This window comes from Geotrypetes seraphini, chromosome 3 (genome assembly GCF_902459505.1).
Source record: "Geotrypetes seraphini chromosome 3, aGeoSer1.1, whole genome shotgun sequence".
In the NCBI taxonomy this organism is placed as follows: Eukaryota; Metazoa; Chordata; class Amphibia; order Gymnophiona; family Dermophiidae; genus Geotrypetes; species Geotrypetes seraphini.
Genome location: NC_047086.1, coordinates 236875127 through 236900378, shown reverse-complemented (window position 1 = coordinate 236900378; position 25252 = coordinate 236875127). Strand labels below are relative to the sequence as shown.

General features: G+C 46.2%; 1 protein-coding gene across 3 annotated transcripts in view; it reads left to right on the top strand.

Annotated features, from left to right (window-relative positions):
* The window catches only part of UTRN (utrophin), a 1286828-nt gene that overhangs the window by 1253056 nt on the left and 8520 nt on the right, over positions 1-25252 (top strand). For all 3 annotated transcript variants that reach the window (XM_033935605.1, XM_033935603.1, XM_033935604.1), the window contains one exon: positions 11957-12043. In XM_033935605.1, the coding sequence (XP_033791496.1) occupies positions 11957-12043 (87 nt within the window). The remainder of the gene's footprint in view (positions 1-11956; positions 12044-25252) is intronic.

The following is a 25252-nucleotide window of genomic DNA, read 5'->3' as shown; positions in this document are numbered from 1 at the left end:
AGTACAAGCTATATTTCCCATGCTTTTTTTACTTTTTGCGAGCCCGTGGTTTTAACTCGTGGATTTAAAGCGGGGCTGCACTGCGGCGTGTTCTGGAACTTAATAGAACAGTGTTCTTCAACTACCAGTCCATGGACCGGTGCCGGTCCACAGAAGTTTCCTGCTGGTCCACAGGGCCGGCATGTGCATCAGGCCCAAAACTGTGTTCTTCAACTGCCGGTCCGCGGTGCAATCGATGCTTTGTTAATAAGATTATATTGTGTGTATATATGAAAAATGAATGGAAAAAATAGTGTTACAATTAGGACTATGGGGGCAGGGTCTGGGGTGGAGATTGGGTAGAGATGGGCAGGGTCTGGCCCACCACTTAGCCCAGTGTTCTTCAACCGCCGGTCTGCGGACCGATGCCAGTCCACAAAATAATTATTTTATTTCTGCCGGTCCTTTGGTGTAAAAAGGTTGAAGAACACTGTAATAGAACACGCCGTAGTGCAGCCCTGCTTTAAGCCAGCGGGTTAAAGCCACAAGTTGGGGTGGCAAGAGCAGGAGAGTTGAGGCAGAGAGCATGGTTTCCCCAAACAGCAGATGGTGGTGGGCTGTTGGATAGATTAAGGCAGACGGGTGGACGAAGAGAGAGAAGAGCAGGAGATCCCAAGGAAGGAGAGAGGCGCACCATCGTGTTACTGGAACAGGCTAAACGTCTTGCAACTGTTTTCCTTTGGGAGAGTCGGGGTGGCAGAGGGCAGGAGAGTCAGCAGGGACGTGAGCGACTGGTCCTCAGCAGTCGTTTGTTTTGGGACTGGCTAGCCTAGTCGGTGTCCCTCACTTTTTTTAGTGAATCGCTGCCTGCCTACATTTGCATGCCGTTCCCCCTCATTTGCATGCGCGGATCGGATCGGGAGTAAGGTCGGGCGGGATTAATTCTTCGAGAGCCCCTAGACAGACAAGTACACTGGGCCCCACTGGCCCTGCCCCGCCCCACCCCACCCATGCCCTACCCCTACCCCACCCATGTCCCGCCCCATTTAGCTCTTTTCTTCTTTACTTCTTTATTTCCACTTGTATTTCTTTTTTTTAAATTTAAAACAAACAAAGATTAGTATACCAGGGCACAGTTTTTCTTCTATGCAACCCCCAAACATCTCTGAACAAATCCCCCTTCCTTCCCTTCCCACCTACTTACCCAGGACTTTAACTCTGAACCCTTTCCATGCATATATAAAAGTGTTCAAATATTTGTAAAGCAGTAATACTATCTGAAATATAAGTCTATATTAATAACCAAGTTTACAATGCCTCTCAACTGCCTCACTCTACATCGACCAACTGTAACCCAAGTATAAATAACCAAATCTGTAACGCCTCTAATACGTTTCACTCCATGTATGTTAACTTGCAACGAAACAACAAGGCAAGCAGTCCACCAAAGAATCTAGCGTGAAACAAAAGAAGATTGGCAGAAAATAAGGAGATTCAAATCAGGTTAATTTAAGGTGCTCCCAAGAACCATGCCTGATGCATTTCGCCAAACAAGGCTAGTCAACGCTAACAAAAAAATCATGTCTTTCATACAAACAAAACACAGAAAACACTTTTACCTAGTATGGAATATGTAATCACAAACTAACCTCTCCCCCTTTTTCAAAACTGTAGTATAGTTTTTAGCCACAGCTAAAAAAATGCTCTACAGTTTTGTAAAAGGGGGGATAAAATAGAAATACGTAGACAAAGGTTAAATAAAACCACCAAGAAGCTGGACTCTGCATACAATGCAACACCACAGAAACAGCGATGCATGTCCCCTAAAGCAAAAAAATAAATAAATAAATAAATAAATAGAAATTATTTTTCTACCTTTTGCTTGTCTGGTTTCAGCTCTCCTCATCTTCTTGTCACTCTCTTCCTTTCATCTTCTGTCCTTCTGTGCCACTTCCAGAAACTGTATGCCTCCCCCTTCCATCTTTCCCTTCACCCCATTGGTCTGGCATCCATCTTCCATTCCCTTCTCCAATGGTCTGGCATCTCTTTCCTCTTCTTCCCTTCCCTCTCCCACACCCCCATTGTCCGGCATTTCACTCTCTCCTCTCCCTTCCTCCCCCTTCCATCAGCATCAGCCCTCTTTCTTTCCCTCCACCCCAATTCCATCCAGTTTCCTTCCCCCTTATGTTTTCCCCCTTTCCCTGCACACCAATTCCATCAGCATCTGCCCTCTTTCTTTCCCTTCAACCCAATTCCATCCAGTATCCTTCCCCCTTATGTCTCTCCCCTTCCCCTGCACACCAATTCCATCAGCATCTGCCCCTTTCTCTCCCTCCACCACTCTTCTAGGTCAGAGGGGGCCCACTGAAGAAACAGAGGACTCGGGTGTTTTTTTTTCCCTGCAATGACTGCGTCTGCCAGTTCTGCTCAGGGAAGAAGTAAGTGGCGTCGGAGGGGTTGGACCAGCAGACGCAATCATCGCAGGACCTTGCAGCAACTCCTTGCATCTGCCAGTCCACCCCCTCTGATATCACTTATTCTGGTTGGTTGATGTCGATGCCGGGGGAGGGCGGTGTTGTCGATCTCACGGAGGGGGGAGCCCAGCGCTGCCAGTCTTTTCAGAGGGGGGTCCCAGTGCTACTGATCTTTCCCGGGAGGCCCGCGTTGCCAAGGAAAAAAAAACCCACCAGAGTCCTCTGTTTCATCGAGCCCCCCTGAGAACTTCGGGTTCTAGGCACATGCCTACTGGGCCTATTCATTAATCCGGCCCTGGTCGGAACACGATCAGTGTCTTTAGTGAATCTAGCCCATTGATCCCAGAATTCTCAACCAGTTAACACAGCTTTGAAATTTGTGAGGCATTAACTCTTTCATAGAAAAGCAAAGAGGAACTGAGATCCCTGATACACAAAAGGTTTCTTTTCCAGTAAGACTCAAAGCAGTCTTTACTGGCACGGAAACCCTCCTCCTTTTTTTTTTTTTTTTTTATAATTTACTTATAAATTTTCAAATACAATTCAAGATTAAACTTGTACAGAAAGCGATTTAAAGCAAGAAAAATTAAAAAATAATAATAATAAAGAAACATTTCAAAGTAAATATTAGCTTAAATCAACTCAAGTCCACAATGAGATCCAAAATGTAATATAAACGGAATAGTTGAAGAAAACTAACATAGGAAGTGTGATGCAAAATTAACTGAAATATAGGCGTCTAATACATTCTATAGCCCTCATTTCTTTTCCTTCTCCAGACGGGATAGAGAGAGAAAGGCCGTGAGCTGGAAAGGCTCAAAGAAAACATATTTTTGAGAATTATACTGAATTATACACTTGCAAGGGTGACGAAGAGAAAAAGTTACCCCAAGAGCTATGACTCCAGGTTTTAATAAAATAAATTCTTTTCTATGTCTTTGTGCATCTCTTGCCAAGTCAGGAAACATTTGTATCTTGAAGCCCAAGAATTCATTTTTTCTTTATTCTTGAAGAAAAGTCTCAAAAGCCAGTTTTTATCCAGTGTAAGGGCTAAAGTCACTACCAACGTTGCAGAAATAGCAATTTCTTTATCTGATAACTCAAGTAAAGCTTTTTTCTTGTTGTTGGTTCTGATTTTTATTTTCAAGTAATAAATCCTCATAAATGGAGGTAATGAATCCTCGGAGACTTCCAATATTTCCATCAAATAACATTATAATATTTCTCGAGGAGTTGCTGTTGTAATTCTAGGAAAATTAATCAGTCTAAGATTGTTACTCCATGAGAAATTTTCAAATCTCTCTATCTTCCTTCTTAAGTTCACATTATCTTTCATTAGTGTCTCTTGTACTTGTTTAGAAGATTTTAATTTATTTTTAATGCTCTGCAAAGAGGTCTTAGAGTCACCAATGTCCTGTTTTATTTGAAGAATTTCTTTGTCGTGCTTTTTTATTTTCCCATCCATTTGCACATGCTGGGTATTTACAGTTTTAACTAAATTGGCATCCAGATCCCACAAGGCGTCCAAAGTGACTTCTTGGGGTTTTACCATAGTAGAACATTGCAAGTCTATTTGTGTAAAGTTCTGCTCACCAGCTGGTAGCTCTCCTTCTCGTCCGGTCCAAACCCTGATGTTACAATATCCTCCTCCATACTAAGGCTCCCCTGCAAAACCTGGGAGCCTAAATCAGCAATCTCCATACCGTTCCTGGTAGCCTCCGGGGGAGACCGTGCCTTGACTTCCAGTAATTTCTCAACCCCCGGGGAGCTGGTGGCTCGAGGATGTGGGAATACACAACGTCCTACACTATCTACCAGTTTAATGCAGTCACTATATATTTTTTTCAGTAAAGCATATTGGACTCCTAACAAGCTACATAGGGCCCATTTAACAAATTCAAATAAATGGAAATTTAGGTGACCTTAAGCATATGATTTATGACTGCCCAAATATTCAACCATTTTGGAGATTAGCTGAGGCGCCTCAGGCTCCTCCCTTTGGAGGGGCCAGGGCACCTCAGCCAATCAGGGACTTCCTTAGGGAGGAGTCTAGGGAAGTCCCTGATTGGCCAAAACAATGGCCAATCTGGGACTTGCTTAGACTCCTTCCTAAGGAAGTCCCTGATTGGCTGAGGTGCCCCGGCCCCTCCATAGGGAGGAGCCTGAGGCGCCTCAGCTAATCAGTGCCTTAGGCCTCTCCCTGTGCATCAGATGTGCATCGCCGGGGCAGGGCCTAAGGCCACTATTGGGTGGCGGTGGGACAGGAGAGTAGAAGCAGGAGGAGTTTGCTCCTGCTCCCGATGATATTGCCGGTAAGTAGGAGCAGGAGGAGGGTCCAGGCACCCCTCCTGCTCCTGAAGATGTTGGGGGAGCCTTGCCCAAGGAGCAGGAGGGACCGGGCACCCCTCCTGCTCCCAACAATTTTACAGGTACCGGGATGGGCCGGACCCAACCAGGACCGGGCGAGAGGTGGGAGGCCTAGGAGCAGGAGGGACCAGGCGTCCATCCTGCTCCCAACTATTTTTCAGGTACCAGGCCCGACAGCCTGGCCCGACCTGACCAGGACCAGGCGGGGGTGGGAGGCCTGAGAGCAGGAGGGACCGGGCACCCCTACTGCTCCCAACTTTCAGTCCATTGGACCCACAATCTTTTTTTTTTTTTACTTTTTACTTTTTTAGTAGTTTTGAGCCCTGCAAGCCCGTGGTTTTAACCCGCTTTAAACTCGCGGGTTAAAACCACGGTCTTGCAGGAAAGGGCAGGGCATCAGGACTTCAGGGAGATTCGGGGCAGTGCAGGGCGGCAGGACTTTGGGGCAATGCAGGGCGGCAGGACTTCAGGGCAGGAGATTTGTGCTTGAGTTGGGGCAGAGAGCAGAATATGCAGTTGTAAACCACTGAACGACTGGTCCCCAGCAGTCGCTTCTTCCGTGATCGGCCAGCCCTGTCCGATGTGATATTTTGTGTAGTGAATTGGGTCGCTGTCCAAATTGCATGCATTTCTCCTCATTTGCATGCACAGATTAGAAGCGGATCGCAGGAGAGGTAAGTGAATCAGGTCGGAAGGAAATTTGACAGTTAAGTGGTCGCAAACCGATCGGTACACGATCGGTCTGCTTAGTGAATATTATCCTTTCAGTGTGAGAGAATCATGTGCAGAGTAAGAGCTATAAGAATATTGAGTAACTTAGAATGCCATTTATCCAGTGAGGTGCTAACCATGTGCTAATCAGCATGTGACAATGTAGCTATACTAATTGATTAGCACACAACATACCTAATTTCCACCCTCAGATGTGCAATAGGAATGGTATGCTGAACCTTAGTGTACTCTGCCCCAGATTCACTAAAAGGTAGCGATTCAATCACTGTTGACCAATTACTGGCCGATTTTGAAACAGCGATTGATTCACTACCTTTGTTGCATGCAAATGATTTGCACAGTGAGCGATTGAGTCAGGGCAGCCTTGACAGTAGTGACAGGAGAAGCAGGTTCCTGTCATTGCTGTCAGCGGCTTTTTTTCTCCTTTTTTTTTTTTTTAAATGGGCCAGATATTTAGATAAAGAAAAATGAAAAAAAAAAGCCCCCTACCCGACAAATACACCCCCGAAACCCAAGAAGAAAAAGGCAGGAGGGATGCCCATTCCCTCCTGCTGGCAAATATTTCCCCCCCCCACCCCCGAGAAAACCTGTCAGGAGGGATGCTCACTCTCTCCTGCCACCAACCCTGGACCTCAGCTCCCCTCCCCCCTCCCCGTACCTAAAAAAGTTGGGAACAGGAAGGCTGCTCAGTCTCTCCTCCATAGGGCTCCTCCGTGGGCTGGGACGGGGCTTGTGTCCAGGCAGAGCTCGAGGCAGGGCGGAGGAGCCCGGGGCACCTGAGCCAATTAGGGCCTTAGGTCCCCCCCCCCATGCATCACATGATGCACTGGGACGGGGTCTAATGCCCGCATTCACATGTAGGAGTTCCACGGAGCAGAAGGGATTGAGCACCCCTCCTGCTCCCAACTTTTTCAGGAGCAGGGAGGGGGGGGATGGGGGTCAGCCCGGCCAGGCCGATGGCAGTGGGGGTTTGTGATAGCAGGAGGGAGTTGGCAACCCTCCTGCCATATTTGCGCAAGATGGAGGGCAGCATCGGGAATGGGTTAGTGAAGCGCCGATGGCAGGAGGGAGTCAGTATCCCTCCTGCTTTTTTCTTCGGGGGGGCACAGTTTGTCTTTTATTAATTTTTTGTTATGGGGCAGATATTTTACGTGTGTAACACACGCAAAATATCTGTGCCATAAAAAAATTAATAAAAAAGACAGGCAGGCCTGTCAAAAAATCAGCAGACCTGTCGGTAACACAGTTACTGACAGGTCTGCAGCAGTCGGGTTTGTCAGTAGTAAAACCCGATTCAAAATATCCAAGCAATTGTTAGTGAATCAATCACTTGTCTATTTTGCATGGAGTTTTTCTAATTTCCATGGGAGGATCGGATCGGAACTGTAAATGATCGGGACAGAGGTTAGTGAATCGGGTCGGAGGGAAATCGGGTCGCAAACGATCGGTTTGCTTATTGAATCTAACCCTCTGTCCATTCTTGCAGGCATAGTGCAGAAATATGTCAATCACAGCTTTTGAGACCTCCTTCTTCTCCCAGGAGTCTGCTGCCCCCTTCAGTTTCTCTTTCTGTAGGCGAGTGTGAAAGACATTTTCTGATCTTCTCGGTTTCTTTCTTTTTTATTTTGTGATAATTTTGTGGTTTTTCGCTCTAGTTGTAGTTGTCTCATGAAATCAAAGATCCCTTTTGATAAGGAAGGAAAGGTGACTAGTGGAGTCCCTCAGGGTTCGGTGCTGGGGCCAATCCTGTTCAATATGTATGTGAGTGACATTGCTGAAGGGTTAGAAGGAAAAGTGTGCCTTTTTGCAGATGATACCAAGATTTGTAACAAAGTAGATACCGAAGAGGGAGTGGAAAATATGAAAAAGGATCTGCAAAAGTTAGAGGAATGGTCTAATGCCTGGCAACTAAAATTCAATGCAAAGAAATGCAGAGTAATGCATTTGGGGATTAATAATAGGAAGGAACCGTATATGCTGGGAGGAGAGAAGCTGATATGCACAGACGGGGAGAGGGACCTTGGGGTGATAGTGTCCGAAGATCTAAAGGCAAAAAAAACAGTGTGACAAGGCAGTGGCTGTTGCCAGAAGGATGCTGGGCTGTATAAAGAGAGGCGTAGTCAGTAGAAGGAAGAAGGTGTTGATGCCCCTGTACAGGTCATTGGTGAGGCCCCACTTGGAGTATTGTGTTCAGTTTTGGAGACCGTATCTGGCGAAAGACGTAAGAAGACTTGAGGCGGTCCAGAGGAGGGCGACGAAAATGATAGGAGGCTTGTGCCAGAAGACGTATGAGGAGAGACTGGAAGCCCTGAATATGTATACCCTAGAGGAAAGGAGAGACAGGGGAGATATGATTCAGACGTTCAAATACTTGAAGGGTATTAACGTGGAACAAAATCTTTTCCAGAGAAAGGAAAATGGTAAAACCAGAGGACATAATTTGAGGTTGAGGGGTGGTAGATTCAGGGGCAATGTTAGGAAATTCTACTTTACGGAGAGGGTAGTGGATGCCTGGAATGCGCTCCCGAGAGAGGTGGTGGAGAGTAAAACTGTGACTGAGTTCAAAGAAGCGTGGGATGAACACAGAAGATTTAGAATCAGAAAATAATATTAAATATTGAACTAGGCCAGTTACTGGGCAGACTTGCACGGTCTGTGTCTGTGTATGGCCGTTTGGTGGAGGATGGGCATGGGAGGGCTTCAATGGCTGGGAGGGTGTAGATGGGCTGTAGTAAGTCTTAACAGAGATTTTGGCAGTTGGAACCCAAGCACAGTACCGGGTAAAGCTTTGGATTCTTGCCCAGAAATAGCTAAGAAGAAAAATTTAAATTAAAAAAAAAAATTTTAATTGAATCAGGTTGGGCAGACTGGATGGACCATTCGGGTCTTTATCTGCCGTCATCTACTATGTTACTATGTTAGGTCTACTCTGCCTTTGTGTAGAGGAGCAGATTTTAAATCTGCAACTGGGAGGTATATCCTTTGTGGAGGGGGCTGTTTCAGCCAGCCTGCTGAAGATTATTGGAGCTCAGGGTCCATTACCCTAGCTTTTGCTTGCCCCTTTTACTTGGTCAGGGGCTATAGCGCAGGCTGTTTAGATACTAATAGCATTCTTTCAGAGCACTGATGGTGCCAGCTGCATTTCATCTCCCTCCTCCCCTTTTTTGTGAGAGGTCTGGGGTGGTTGAAGGTCAGTCAGTGGAGGTCCAACTAGCAGCCCGAATATCCCAGCGAAGTACCTGAGTGACTGGAAGCAAAAGGCCTCTCCCAGAACAGCTACACCTGAGAGGAGCTGAACCAGGCAGCAGCAGCACCATTTCCCCACCACATGGTCTGTGAGTAAGACTGTGACAGCCTGTGGGAAAAATCGGTGTGGGGGAGCCTTCAAAAGCTATTTTTAACTGTTTCTACAGCTAAGGCCTTGGCCCCCTCCCCTAAAATCCATTTTTTTGAGGGTTTTGGTCAGCCCTGAGGTGATTTTAAGCTGTTTTCTAGCTATAAAATTCACCAGTGGTGGCCATCTTGGATTTTCCCGATTTTTTTTTTTTTTCCCTAAGTTCTCAAATTTCTCCAAAACACCTCATTTTGTTTCCAAAGTGCCAAAGTCTTCTGACTCTAAAACCCCTTTATCATGCCTTGTTTGCAAAAGATGGGAGGTGGAAGAGCACTCTTGCGCCATGTTGAACTAAGCGGGGAGGTGGGAACTTCAAGTTTAACTCTCATGTGATCTCTGGGGCATGACATATAGCTTTGGGGCCTGTTAAGGGAGCAAAAATTTCTTTAGGAGCCCCAGAATAGTGGCATAGCATGCTGCACTGGTGCGGAGGTTCCGCAGCCATAGAAGAAGTGTCTCCTCCCTTCTAATGGGGAAGGATAGTTGCCAACTAAGGTCTTTAACAGAGTTCATTAATCTGCTCTAGCAGGCATATGTGCAAAGCCAACTTATGCAATTTAGGTCTGCGGAAGAGCAACCCTCGGTGCACATCTCTAGGAATCCTCAGAGCACTTCTTCTATGGGAGTGGAGCTCCTCCCTGTCTCTTATTGTCAGTTGGACAGAGATTCAGGGGACAAAAGTTCAGTTTTGATCCCCTTACTATCTCAAAGTGAAGCCTTCCTGGTGACAGATTTGGCATCCTATGTTGAGGATCAGGATGGAGTCACGGCTGTGGAACTGGAAGAGGATCCCTCCATATAGTGTCTGTTCAAGTCTTCGTCCCTGTTCGGTGTTCACAGAAGAAAAACATGGAGAAGGACCGCAATTGGTCAGCAATGTTAAACCTGAGAATGGATACTGTGCCGTTCACAGAAGAAAGTGTTTATGAACTTGAAAAATTGAAGGTGGATCGGACGGGAGGGAGCTCGGGAAGGTTCTAGCGGATCCTCTTAAAGATTTGTTCAATAAATCTTTAGAGATGGGAGAGGTTCCGTGGGACTGGAGAAGAGCGGATACGGTCCCGCTTCACAAAAGTGGTTGTAGAGATGAAGTGGGAAACTACAGGATTTTGTTGATCCTTGCTCTGTATTATTTGTCATTTATAAAATGACATTGTACAGAATATTGTTTGTTTTTATACTTTAATAAAATAAGTTCAATATAAAACTATTTGAGGCTTGTGCAGATAGGATCAGATAGTTTGCGGGGATGGGGACCGAGCTCACAGGGATAGGGTGGGAACGGGGACTGAGCTAGCAGGGACGGGGCAGGGATGGTGACCGAGCTCATGGGGATGGGGACAAAATTTTTCCCTGTGTCACTCTCTAGGTTGGTGCTCTACATCATAAGGCATACAGGGACAGACTTAAAGCTCTCAATATGTATACTTTGAAGGAAGGTGGAAAACGGAAGATATGATAGAAACTTTTAAATACCTATGAGGCATAAATATCCATGAGGTAAGTCTCTTTCAAATGAAAAGAAACTCTGGAGTGAGAGGGCATAGAATGAGATTAAGAGGTGATAGGCTCAGGAGTAATCTAAGGAAATACTTTTTTACAAAAATGGTGGTGGATGCATGGAATAGTCTCCTGATAGAGAGATTGTATCTGAGTTCAAGAAAATGTGGGACAGGCACACGAAATCTCTTAGGGAGAGGAGCAGATAGTGGATGCTGTGGATGGACAGACTGGATGGACCATTTGGCCTTTCTCTGCCATCATGTTTCTATGTTAGTAAAAGGACCCCTAAACAAGCCAATGCACACACATAAATGCATGCCCCTAATGAGCATAAGAATATAAGAATTGCCGCTGCTGTGTCAGACCAGTGGTCTATTGTGCCCAGCAGTCCGTTTACATGGCGGCCCTTAGGTCAAAGACCAGTGCCCTAACTGAGACTAGCCTTGCCTACGTACGTTCTGGTTCAGCAGGAACTTGTCTAACTTTGTCTTGAATCCCTGGAGGGTGTTTTCCCCTATAAAAGCCTCCGGAAGAGCGTTCCAGTTTTCTACCACTCTCTGGGTGAAGAAGAACTTCCTTATGTTTGTACGAAATCTATTCACTTTTAACTTTAGAGAGTGCCCTCTCGTTCTCTCTGTCTTGGAGAGGGTGAACAACCTGTCTTTATCTACTAAGTCTATTCCCTTCATTATCTTGAATGTTTTGATCATGTCCCCTCTCAATCAACTCTTTTCAAGGGAGAAGATGTCCAGTTTCTCTAATCTCTCACTGTACGGCAACTCCTCCAGCCCTTAAACCATTTTAGTCGTTCTTCTCTGGACCCTTTCTTCATATAAGGCGACCAGTGCTGGATGCAGTATTCCAGGTAAGGGCGTACCATGGCCCGGTACAACGGCATGATAACCTTCTCCGATCTGTTCGTGATCCCCTTCTTAATCATTCCTAGCATTCTGTTCACCCTTTTCACCGCCACCACACATTGTGCGGACAGCTTCATCGACCTGTCTACCAGTACTCCCAGGTCTCTTTCCTGGGGGGGTCTCTCCAAATACTGCACCGGACATCCTATATTCGTGTATAAGATTTTTGTTACCGACATGTATCACCTTACACTTATCCACGTAAGTATATTAAATTTTTTATAAATAATATACATGTATACATAAATCTGAGCAGATTCTTTCCTGAAGTCCTAGATTCATGTAGTCGTGGAAGATCTCCAGTAGTGAATTTGTATAGCCGAGCCTTTGGTATATTTGACAAGCATTTCTAACTCTAAATTGAGATGAAAGACAATATGGTTATTCATTGTGTTTTGGGGGTTCCTTGTTCCCATGGCTACTTATAAATGCATCTAAGTTATGAAATGTTGAATTATTTAGGGTTTTGTAGTCTTTGTTAAGTGTCAGTTCAAAACATTATTTGTGCAGGATGTATGGCAGGCTTTGAGTTTAGAATCTTTTTTCTTTTATTAAATCTGATTCTCATCTGTTGGTTCTGCCTCTAGATGACTTATTGGTCCTACCCCATAACACTAGCACAGATTTAACGGATGTCATGGAGCAAATAAACAGCACATTTCCAGCTCCCAGCTGTAAGTATTAAAGAGGATAAAATATTTATCTTTTCTTTCTTATTTCTCTTCTTGCCCTCTTCCCCCACCCTATTATTTCTGGGTGAGATAACAGAAAGCAATATAGAAAAGTGGTACACAGATTATTTCTAAATAAATCATATGCTGCACTGGCAAAGAATAATGAAAGTAGACGCTTATAAGATTACATCATTCAGATGGAGATGACACTGTAATTGTGCTCATTGAGACTGTGCAACATGCAGCAAGTGATAATCAAATAATGGCTTTTCTTTGGTAGAGAAAATTATTCTTGGTAATGTGTTCTGCAGCAAGAACAACATGGTGATGATCTTTTTTTGTTCAGCGGCACAAAGAGAATGAAAATTAAGGGATGATTCAATCCAATTTTGATATATGATCGAAAGTTGTGCATTGCAATCCAGTTGGAATTTTGTTCAAGTACAAGTTCATGATGAATGAGATGACAAAGTAGATTGTGTCTCTCTGACATTCTTTCCCCATCAACCGCTTCTAGTTTGAGGCCGTCAAAGAGATAAATGAAGAAATGTTAAACTAAATGCATATGGGCTACCTAGAGGTCTACATACTATCAGGCAATAGTGGCAACTCATGCATTTAGACGGAAATTCTACAAGGCACTAATTGTTAGGTTAAAAAAGGTACTAACGTAAGGGGCCAGATCCATTGACTTCCATACACCAATTCAACGAAACAAGTAGTTTATTCAAATCAGAGCTTAAGCAGGTAAATCCTGAAATTAATGCATTGACTCGACATGGTGCCATGTTTTGGCAACAGTCCACTTGCATCACGAGTCAAGATATCTTGTATGGTGCTGATATTCAGGCTCTACTCAAGTGGGAAAGAATACAAATAATATTTGGTTAAAAAAGCCCAGAGAAATGTCCTCTTCTCTCTCCTTTCTTTTCAGAAGGTTAGATGCTACCTCTGTGCTGAATTTTCGATGCGATAAACATTATAATGGATGCAAGGCGCCAAAATGGGGCAAAACCAGGGGGTCCATGCGGGTGTTTTCATGTGGATCTGCAAAAGGGCTGGGGCATGGGCGGGCCAGGGACATTCCCTTAAAATGTTTGCAGTATTATGGAATTCAGGGGATCCACACCCAGTTTGCAAACTGGGATTTACTCCTGTTTTCAGTTGGTGTAACGCCTCATTTTCAAAGTTGAGAGCAAATCCCAGTGCTACATGTTATTCTATAAAAGGTGCCCATCCTGGAATGCCTATTAAAGAATACTGTTAAGTACCAAATTTTGAGCAACATTTATAGAAATTTTCCCTTAATGCCTATCATTGCATGCATTTTCAAACATCTATATACTAGGGGCTCCATTTACTAAGCTGTGCTAGCGGTTTTAGCGCGTGCTATAATGCTGCGTGCTAAATGCTAACGCCTCCATTGAGCTGGCGTTAGTTTTTCCGCAAAGCGTAGGGGTTAGTGCACTAATCTGCAGCGCGCGCTAAAAACGCTACCACAGCTTAGTAAAAGGAGCCCTAGGTCTTTTATTGCATATAATTAGCATATGTATTAGTGTTACATCAGGGTTCCAAATTATAACACTAATGCATTACATGTTAGTGAAACAAATAAGAAGTTAAAAAGATATAAATTCCCTCTTGTAATATTATTGCTACTACTATTTATCATTTCTATAGCACTGAAAGGTGTATGCATTGCTGTACATTTAACATACAATAGACGATCCCTGCTCAGAAGAGCTTACTTCTCAGAGTTGGGGAGATTCTGGTAGTGGAAATGATACAATGGGCATAGGTATCTGACAGCAGTGAGTGGGAGTTAAGATTTGAAAGCCTCAACTTTCCGTTTTGATGGGCCAGTTTATGTTTAGGTTACAAATACGAAAAGATGAATGCTGATATGTTGGGGCATAGCAAATTATTTAAATTGGTTTGGGGCCCATTGACATCCTTTGTTGTTGTTGTTGCTTCAACATAGTTGTCTTTGTTTAAATTTTTTGTTTATTTTTATACCTATCCAGGATGGGGTGGGTGGGTGAGTGAGATATCTTTCTGGTTTATTTCTTGATTAAATTGTTGGATGGGAGGGGAGGAATATTTTTCGTCTGCATTGTTATTGATGGAATATAAATGCTTACGTTGATTATTAATGTCTGTACAATTCTTGACACTTTGTATTAGTTTTGAAAATTAATAAAGTTTTTTTAAAAAAAGAAAGCAGTTTCAAAAAAAGTGGGCTTGTAGCTTGAATTTGAATACTGCTAGAGACGGAGCATGACGTATTGATTCAGGCATCCTGTTCCAGGTATATGGCACAACATAGGATGGAGTCTGGATTTGGCAGTGAAGAAAAAGGGTAAAGATAAGATGGACTTACAGAATAAATGGAATTCACGGGGGGAGCACAGGGGACGATAAGTAAAGTGAGATTTGGGGGGCTACAGAGTAAATGCACTTATAAGTCAGTAAGAGGAGTTTGAACCGTATTCAGAAATGGATGGGAAGTCAATGAAGTGACTTGAGGAGGGGTTAATGTGAGAATAGCAGCTCTCATGGAATATGAGTCATGCAGCAGCATTTTGAATGGATTGAAGGGGTGAGAGAAGGATGTGTAACTACGACATGTTTGAAGACATCAGGAACTGTAGCAGTGGAGAGCGAAAGGTTGAGAATGTGACAGATGGGAGGGATTACAGTGGGAGCAATGGCTCCAGGTAGGAATCAGATCAGAGGAGCAGGTGGTGAGTTTGGAGGAGGAAAGAAAGTAAGCAATTTCTTCTTCTGTGACATCAGAAAAAGAGGAAAGGGTGGTAGGGATTGTTGAAGGAAGGTTGGAAGAGTGGACAGCCGGAAGGGATGGTGGGGGAGGTGACATGGTTGAGAATTCAGAGTGGATCTTGTGAATCTTGTCGTGGAAGAACTCTGCCATCATCTGCGGGAAAGTGAGGAAGGGATAGGAGGTGGGAGCACTTTTCGTAGAGTGTGGCAAAGAGACGGCAAGGGTTAGCACTAAGAGAGTTAGTTAAACGGTTGTAGTATTTTTGTTTGGCAAGTGAAAGGGTAGATTGGAAGGACATCATAAATTTGAAATGTATGAAATCGTCATGTGTGTGGGATTTAAGCCAAAGACATTCAGTAGCTCGGGCACAGGAGCGCAGGTAACAGATTTTGAGGGTCAACCAGGACTAGGGTTTGGCACATCTTACAGGACGTGAAATGGGAGGAACAAGGATATCAATAGAAGAAGAGAGAATGGAGTCAATAGGAGAGGACAGCCTCAATGACAGACTTGTTTGACAAAGTAGTAGGAAGGAGGGATGAGACAGTGGTAGAGAACATGTCAGGGTCATGAAGGTTCCTAAATTTATGGGTTGTGATTGGTCAGATTTGGGGGGGGAGGGTGATGAGTTGCAAAGGTTAACAGCTGATGGCCAGAGATGGTAAGATTCGAGGTACAGAATTCGGTGATAGAGCAACTGGAGGAGAGACTGAGGTCAAGGCAATGGCCTTTTCTGGTGAGTAGGGGCGGTGGAGCACAGCTGGATGTTAGAGCAAGAAACCTGGACATATAGGAGTCAGAGGGATCATCAGCATGGATGTTGAAGTTGCCGAGGATAAGGGAGGGAGATGAGGGTTCAAGATAGGAGAGCCAGAAGTCAGTCAGTGAGGAAGGCGGAGGAGGACTTATCAGGGGGTCAGTAAATGACTGAGAGATAGAGGAGCAAATAGATGGATGGAGTGAACATCAAAGGAAGGAGAACAGTGAGATTGAGGCAGAAGAAGGGTTTGATATTTACAAGATGGTGAGCATAAGAGTCCAACACTGCCTCCATGACCATCTGGATGTGGCATGTGTGACAAAAGATACCCTCCATGGCACAGCGCTGCAACTGAAGCAGAGTCTTCAGGGCAGATCCAGGTTTCAGTTAGTACTAACAGGTGGAGCTTTCTAGAGATAAAGAGATCATGTATGATAGTAAGTTTGTTGGAGACGTAGCGGGCATTCCACAGGGTGCATGAAAAGGGTAGGGAGGCGAGAAACAGAAATAAGATTGGTTAGATTGTGCTGTGATCCCCATGAATAGGCTGAGGGATGATTGGGAGGACCGGAGTTAGGACTCATGTCCCCAGCAAGAGCAAAAGAAGGAGTAGGAGAATACGAGTGAGTGTGGAAGAGGCATAGGGGTTACACCGTGGTCGAGATGCATATAGGTAGAGTGGGGATATCTGAATGAAAGGGAGAAAGTGTAGTAGCTATAGGGCTAAGAAAAGAGTGTGGGAGAAGTTGAAAAGTGAATGGTATGGTGGTGGCAGGTTAAGAGGCTTGGGATGGGGGGAGGGGATGGGGAAGGTCAATAGAGGATTTGTTAAACAGGGGTCGTTGGGGAGGAGAGGGCGTGAGTAGTACCTGCCTCCTAATTGGGCATTGAGAATTGTCCTGGATATGATGGTGCAAGCAGTGGCATAGTAAGGCGCGTAGCGGGGGTGGTGGGGGGGCCAGCTTCCATTCGCTCCCCCTCCTGCTCCTGCTCCTGCTCCCCGGGCCACTGCTACACAATAGCGGCCTTAGGCACCACTCCGGCACATCATCTGATGCACAGGGATGGGCCTAAGGCATTGATTGGCTGAGGCGCCTCGGGCTTCTCCCTGGGAGGAGCCTGAGGAACCTCAGCCATTCAGTGCCTTAGGCCCATCCCCGTGCATCAGATGATGCATCGGGGCGGGGCGAAAGGCCACTATTGCATTGCGGTGGCCCAGGGAACAGGAGGACTTTACTCCTGCTCTCGAAGTTCGTCGTAGGAGCAGGAGGGTCCGGGCATCCCTCCTGCTCACGAAGATGGGTGGATTGTCTAAGGAGCAGGAGGGACTGGGCACCCCTCCTGCTTCCAACTATTTTCAAGGTACCGGGGGGGAGCCGGGCCCAACCGCCTGGGCCAACTAGAGGTGGGCCGGGGGTAGGAAGCCTAGGAGCAGGAGGGACTGAGCACCCCTCCTGCTCCCAACTTTAACATGGTCGGGCCATTCGTGTGTGGGTGGGCCATGCTGTGTCGGGCCTTGTGGGCAGGGGAGGGGAGTTAGTTGGTGGCAGGAGGGAGTTGGCATCCCTCCTACCATATTTGTGCGGGCAGGGAGGGCAGCATCAGGTGGTGGCAGGAGGGAGTGGGCATCCCTCCTGCTATATGTGGGTCACTGGGGGGGCCCTCGCATTTGTCAGGGGGTGGGGCCCTCAGTCTTGGGCCGGTGCCCGATCTCTCTTGCCTGCTCCTAGACCCTCCTGCTCTCTGCCGCCGTTCCCCGCAGTGCAGGCCTGCTTTAAAACCAGGGGCTTGCACTGCAGGGAATGGCGGTAGAGAGCAGGAGAGTCCGGGAGCAGCCAAGAGAGATCTGGGCAGAGCTGGGCAGGCAGGAGAGATCGGGGCCTGGGGGGGGGTGTCGGGCAGGACAGAGTGTGTCGGGCCGGTGTCTGATCTCTCTTCCCTGCTTACCAGACTCTCCTATTCTCTGCCGCCATTCCCCGCTGTGCAGGCCCGCTTTAAACCACGGGCTTGCACTGCAGGGAACGGCGGCAGAGAGCAGGAGAGTCTGGGAGCAGGCAAGAGAGATCTGGGCTGGGCTGAGCTCTGACAGCAGTGACAGGAGGCTGCTTTTCCTGTCACTACTGTCAGAGTGTGCGCATGAGTGAGGATTGCTCTGGCCATGGGTAGGGGGGACATGTTAACAATCGTCTCCATTTGCATGCAGGCCTTTACTGAATTAGTCGGTCAGCATGCAAATGGAAACGGATCGCACACGGTTTGGAGGTTTAGTGAATCTAGCCCAAAGTCTTTACCAGTAGGTTTTCATGCTGCTGGCAAGGCCTTAGATACAAAATGGCACAAGATACCATATCAAGAGAAGAGAGATTGGGAGTGTGAAGTTTGGAGGATATGTTGAAGAAAAGTTATTTTCAACTACAAAGGATCTCCTATGCATTGTAGGAACTAGCAAAACCCGAAATGAATGGGAGATGAAAAATGACGAAAAAACAAGAACTCCCAAACCCCAAAAAGTGGAACTGGATAAGGGGGAGAGACAAGTCCAAAATTAAATATCCTACTATAATGAACCACCCGAAGGTGTAAATTCAGTGATTGAGAGAGCCCTCAGTCACACAGCTTCCCTCCGGGAACTCCCAGAAGTGATAGCTGTCACTGGCTTACACCCAAAAGGGTGTTAACTGTGAAACATCCCCGGGCTCTCTCCGTGCAAATTAAATGATAAATGTGCACACAAATAGTGCTGAGTGCAAAAGTAAATCAAAAACACACTCTACAAATCAATGAAGTTGTCTCTACCCCTTATCCAGGGGGCCAAAACACAAAGTTCAAACGTCCAAATCCAGCAAAGCAAACACCAACTGGAAGTACTTAGCTTCTCCGTGGATAATACAGCCAGCAGATGATAAATTCGTCCAACGGGACTCTGTTTCGGGGGTGGACACCCCCTTCTTCAGGAACGGCTGGACTGCGCTGTGACCCCCAAATCATCAGGCACAGCGGGTTGGCGAAGCAGAAAATGGCGCTAGACCGGAACGGACGCCTCCAATTTAAACTGCAGACTCAGGACACGTCATTCAGTTGATGTGTCACATGACTACCTGAACCGCAGGGGAGGAGAACACAACTCCCCGCGGAAGCTCCAAATAAAGAGACAGATCAAAAAGCAAGGAAAAAAACCTCTGTAAGTTCCCACTGGACATAATGAATACATCAAATGGCATCATACTTTCTAACTGTCTTTGTCCATCTTTACTTACAGAGGTTTTTTTCCTTGCTTTTTGATCTGTCTCTTTATTTGGAGCTTCCGCGGGGAGTTGTGTTCTCCTCCCCTGCGGTTCACGTAGTCATGTGACACATCAACTGAATGACGTGTCCTGAGTCTGCAGTTTAAATTGGAGGCGTCCGTTCCGGTCTAGCGCCATTTTCTGCTTCGTCAACCCGCTGTGCCTGATGATTTGGGGGTCACAGCGCAGTCCAGCCATTCCTGAAGAAGGGGGTGTCCACCCCCGAAACGGAGTCCCGTTGGACGAATTTATCATCTGCTGGCTGTATTATCCACGGAGAAGCTAAGTACTTCCAGTTGGTGTTTGCTTTGCTGGATTTGGACGTTTGAACTTTGTGTTTTGGCCCCCTGGATAAGGTGTAGAGACAACTTCATTGATTTGTAGAGTGTGTTTTTGATTTACTTTTGCACTCAGCACTATTTGTGTGCACATTTATCATTTAATTTGCACGGAGAGAGCCCGGGGATGTTTCACAGTTAACACCCTTTTGGGTGTAAGCCAGTGACAGCTATCACTTCTGGGAGTTCCCGGAGGGAAGCTGTGTGACTGAGGGCTCTCTCAATCACTGAATTTACACCTTCGGGTGGTTCATTATAGTAGGATATTTAATTTTGGACTTGTCTCTCCCCCTTATCCAGTTCCACTTCTTGGGGTTTGGGAGTTCTTGTTTTTTTCTTTGTTTTGTAGTAACTAGCAGCATTTACCTGGGCAGTTATCACAGACTCTGAGGGAGTACATATCACATTTCAGTTTTAATACAGATTTTTTTTTGTGTACCTGGAGCATTCTTCTGTTCTTTTAGTCTTCCAGATCATTGTTCTGTGGCGAGGTTGGGCAATCTGTGGCCTGGTGTCTGAACACAGCCTAGCATTGAAATTTATCTGGCCCCCCAGGACCACAGGATAGAAAATGTCACTAACCAGAGTTTGGGAAATTTTAAATATTATATTGCACAAAAAATTCAGAATAGTCACTCTAGCAACTTGTTTCCATTGTTTTTAGTTAAAGTTTTGCATATTTATTTATAACAGAAGGTCTATGGAGCTCAGTGCATTTCCAGTTCTGACATAATGTTACATCCCAGTACAGATAGTGCCCACCTATGTTTAAAGTTGCTCAATGCCATGAAGCTTTCTTTATAACTTTCTATTAAATATTTTATCACAGCTTAGACTGGGCATGTCACTGACAGGTCCTTTCTAGGCACTGGCCAGTATCACTCCTTTCAAACCCTGCTGTTTTAAGCCCTGAGTTAATTCACTAGGTATTAACCACTGTGGAATGAGATGAATGTCCTTCCCACAGGCTCAAAAATAATGCTGTTAGAAATGGTCAATATTCAAAAGGGTTTGGCCACAAGGCTTCTAACCAGTTTAATCCTAGTAGCTCACTCCCACTAAACAGGCTAAGGTATTATTAAAATTGGGATGAGTTTTGTTATAAGATCATGTTTGGTTTAGTTCTTTCTTACTTATATGCGGATCTTTCATTTTCTGTGCCAAAACGATCTTTGCAAAATATTATTTATTTCACTTTTCCATCAGCAAAGGAATGCAAATTTAAAGATATGTAATCAATCTACTTTCCTACCAGGTGGCTAAAAGGGAGTCTATAGTCCGACAGTTAATTTCACTGTCACTCTTTTACATGCATTTTAGAAGATTAATGAAAACTTATTTGTTTAGTAAATTCAGAAAATGATTATTGTATGCTTTTAATTGATTATAAATTCAGCAATTAATGTGACGGTTTTATCTTTTGTAAATCGCATAGGACCACCTCGGGGGATTCTCGCGCATGCGCACTCCCACCTGCGGTGCCCTACAGCGCACGGAAGACGGGAGCAAGCAGGTGGGAGTGCGCATGCGCGCTTAGGGCTTTATGATATTAGATGACAATTTTGCATGAGGTAAAACTCTTTATAGTTTATAAATCTTTCCTTTTGGCTAAGTCTTAATAATAATATTGTAATTTATAGCTAAAGAGACACATGATCAAGAAACTGTTTTATGTTCAAATCTATTTTATTAAGCAGAAGGAAATACAACAGCAAGAATAACTATGGTTTACATTTTCATCAAACAACCGCGGAGGGCTTATGCCCTCCCCGGACCCACCTCACCCCCACCCCACAGCAAAGAAGCCCCATCCCCCCGCCCTCCCGTCCCATCCCCCCACAGATACAGAAACTCAGAGGCAGGGATCAGCAAAGACACTGAGAAGCACAGAATCAAAGGTCAAGTCTATTCAAAACACGGCTACGACTCTCAGGAGTCAAAATGTTCAAATACGGAGTCCAAGTGTGAACAAAGTCTCTGCTCCGGCGTCGAGAAGAACAGGCCAAACGGGCCTCCCAACCCAGCAGTTCATGAAGGCGATTCCTCCAATACCAAAAAGAAGGTGGTTCAGAAGAAAGCCAGCAACACAAGATACATTTCTTCCCCAAGATAAAACATTTACTAAGAAATAATTTTTCATAAGAAGTGTACATATTCAAGAAAGAGAAATGGGCAAACAGCATAGACTGCACGGAGACTGGCACAGGGGTCTGCAACAAGCCCTGTAAAAAGGAGGCCATGTCCGTCCAGAAGGTCTGAATCCCCTCACAACTCCAAATACCATGAAAGTAAGAATTTACCTCCACCGAACAGCGGATGCATAATTGAGTATCAATACAACCCATATGGTACGCCTGACTCTGGGAAGCATAGGCCCTCAGGACAGTGCGAAAGTGACATTCACGTAACTCAGCACTATGTACCAAGCCCGCAGTTCGATTCAGGGTTTTTAACATAAAATTGTCCCCCAAGTCCTTACCCAAGTCCCGCCGCCATGCCTCCAAAATACCAGGGAAAACCCTAGGCGGGCAAAGAGCCAGGATCCGGCCATGCAAAGCAGAGATAGAGACCCTAGTATCAGGATCTGCAGCCAAAAAAGTACAGAGCTGGGTCCCAAAATCCCCTTGCAAGGAAGTCCCCTGGAGGGAAGCCACATAGTGACTGAGTTGACAATAAGCAAATGGAAGGCCAATCTCAGGGACCCCCCTCCCCGCCAACTCAGCATATGATAAGAGAGACCCATCATCCCGCAGAACATGCCGCAACTGTTCCACCCCCCGCGCCCTCCAACGACCGAACACAGAAGGTCCAACCCCCGGAGGGAAAGCTAAATTCCCCGCCAACGGTAGAAATATACTAGTATGAGAGTCCTGATTCCACAACCGAAGGATTTGATGCCACACTGTCCACAAGGACCGAAACAAAATACTACGCTTACAGGGTCGCGGCAGTGTAGACAACGGGGCATGGAGGAGATACAAGAGATGAAGAGGGTAGAAATGATCCCGCTCCAGGGAAAGATCCGTATAAAAAGAGGTACCCAACACCCAATCACTAATATGACGAAGCAAACAGGCCTGGTTATAAACCCTGATGTTAGGCACCCCCAAACCACCCCCATAGGCAGGCCCCACCAACAAGGACCATTTCAGTTTAGGTCTACGTCCACCCCAACAAAACCGGATCAATAGGGAGGTGAGGGAATGAATATCCTTCTGCAACAAAGAAAGGAGTAGAGTCTGAAGAACGTAAAGCCACCTCGGGAAAACAACCATACGAAATAAATGAATTCTTCCCAACAGAGACAGCGGCAACACCTGCCATTTGGCTAGCAACAGTTTAGTCTCCGCCAGGAGTTTATCTATGTTAAGACGATATAGTTGGGCCACATCCATAGTCAGCCTGATCCCCAGATATCTAAAAGAAGAGTCAGCCCAGCGCAGCGGGAAACTATCCCCCCAAAACCGCTGAAGATGAACCGAGGAAGCCAGCGCCTCAGATTTCGCAAAATTCAAGGCGAAGCCAGAGAAATCTCCATATTCCTGAAGACTTTCCAACAATACTGGCAAGGATCGCTGCGGGTCCGTTAAAAAGACCAAGAGATCATCCGCGAACGCCGCCAGTTTAAAATGGGAATCTCCCAGGACCAATCCCCGAATATCCGCATTTGCCTGAAGCTCCCGAAGTAGAGGATCTAAAGAAAGCACAAAGAGGAGCGGTGACAAGGGGCAACCCTGGCGAGTCCATCGGCCGATAGGAAAAAAACTCGAGCAAGACCCATTAATTAAAATCCGCGCCTCAGGATCACTATACAGTGCCTGGATTGCACCAAAAAAGAAGGGGCCCAAACCGTACGTCCTCAGCACCGCAAAAAGGAAACCCCACCGCACCTTATCAAACGCCTTCTCGGCATCAAAACTAATGAACAAGGCGGGGCTACCGTCCTGTCCCATCCGTTCCAACGCCAACAAGATGCGCCGGATATTCTTAGCTACCGGCCTATCCCGCACAAACCCCACCTGAGAGTCTGAGATCACCGATGGCAAAACACGCGCCAGGCGGTTAGCCAAAAGTTTAGCCAAAAGTTTCGCCTCATAATTCAACAACGAGATAGGACGGTACGATTCAGGCAAGAGAGGGTCCTTACCAGGCTTCGGGAGAACTATAATAGACGCTAGATTTACGTAGCGAGGAAGAAAGCCCGTAGCAACACTCAAATTATAAACCTCAGCCAGCACTGGCGCTATGTCCGTCACCAACAACTTATAGAACTCACTCCGAAACCCATCCGGGCCCGGCGCCTTGCCCAACGGACTGACCCCTATCGCCCCTTCCACCTCCTCCGTGGTGATAGGAAGATCCAAAACGGCAGCATCCCACTGAGATAAACAAGGCAAATCGAGACTGTCTAGATAAAGTTGCCCATCCATAAGCTCGGGGCCTTGATCTGTATACACCTCAGCAAAAAACTCCTGAAATAATTCACATATCTCCTCCGGCCGATGATGCAGCACCCCAGAGGAGCCCCGAATAGTCGTTATGCTCTCAGGTCCACCCCTCGGATGCGCCAGGCGGGCCAACAATCGACTACTCTTATTCGCAAACCGAAATAAAGAAAACTTAAAGTACTCCCTCGTCCGCAAAGCCCGAAGATGCAACAATTCATTCTGTTCCTGTTGGACCTCTAAAAGCTGCGCCCGAAGCTGGAAGGAGGGCGCCCTGCCATACTGGCGTCTCAACACAGTCGCCTTCCGCTCCAAGGCCAGAATCTGCCTATACTTCAGCTTCGATTCCCTGGCCACATAAGAAATGGCATCCCCCCGTAAGACAGCCTTAGCCGTCTCCCAGTAAAGAATGGGATCATCACGATGCTGCCGATTATTAACTTGAAAATCACGCCAGCGCTGTATCAAAAACTCGTGAAAACGGGTATCCCTATACAGGTAGCAGGGAAATCGCCAGGACCCTCTATTTATCCGAGAGTCTCCCCAGGTCCACCGCAATCCCACCCAAGCGTGATCAGATATTTCAATGGGGCCCATATCAACCCCCACTACCCGGGGAAGCAGCGCGCGAGAAATGAGGATAAAATCAATTCGGGAGAGCATCCCGTGCGCCCTGGATAAGTGGGAGTAATCCCTCTCCAACGGGTGTAACACCCGCCACACATCCAGAAACCCCAGGGTGAATTCCAAAAGTTGACCACCCGTATAAAGTTTGGAGGACTCTCTACCCAACGAAGCAGAGCGATCCAATTTTGGATCCGATACCTCGTTAAAGTCCCCGCCCACCAGCATCGGAACATCTCCAAACTGCAAGAGTTGATTGCGAAGCCCCCTAAAGAACCTGGCCGAAGGATTGTTAGGAGCATAAACATTGCAGAGCAAAAGTGGCCAATTATCCAGTAGCACTAAAGCAACTATGTAACGCCCACTAGGGTCGCGGAGCACTTTCTGAGTGTGCATGCGAAGACCCTTTCGGATCAAAATAATAACACCTCCCTTTCCCCCCACGGCGGGCGCCTCCAAATAGGAGCCCACCCACCAGGTACAGAGCTTGGCATGTTCCACTGAGGATAGACGGGTCTCCTGTAAAAAGGCAATAGAGGATTTAGAACGATTCAAACGCTGCAATATTTTGGAGCGCTTAATGGGGGAGTGAATCCCCCCAACATTCCAAGAAGTTAAAGTGTATTCCAGAGCAATCCACTCAATAGCCTAATCTCACAAAAAGAAAGAACCAGTACAGTACCAGAGAAGCGTCCCAGCCACCGCTCCCCCGGCTTCTCACCACCTCTGGCCCCGAGAATCAAGCCATACCCCTGCCACCAATTCAATCCCCTAGCACAGAACCCCTTAACCCCCCCCCCAAAATTCCCCCAAAAGCCCCACCACAGAAACCCTGAAACCCTTCGAACCCCCCCCAATCCCCCCTCCCCACCCCTCGAGCCCCTCCCCACAACCGCCCCTCACCCAATCTACACCCAAGACACCCCAATAAGGGCATCACTTCCAGGAAACCAGTTACACCTCCCACGGGAATAAT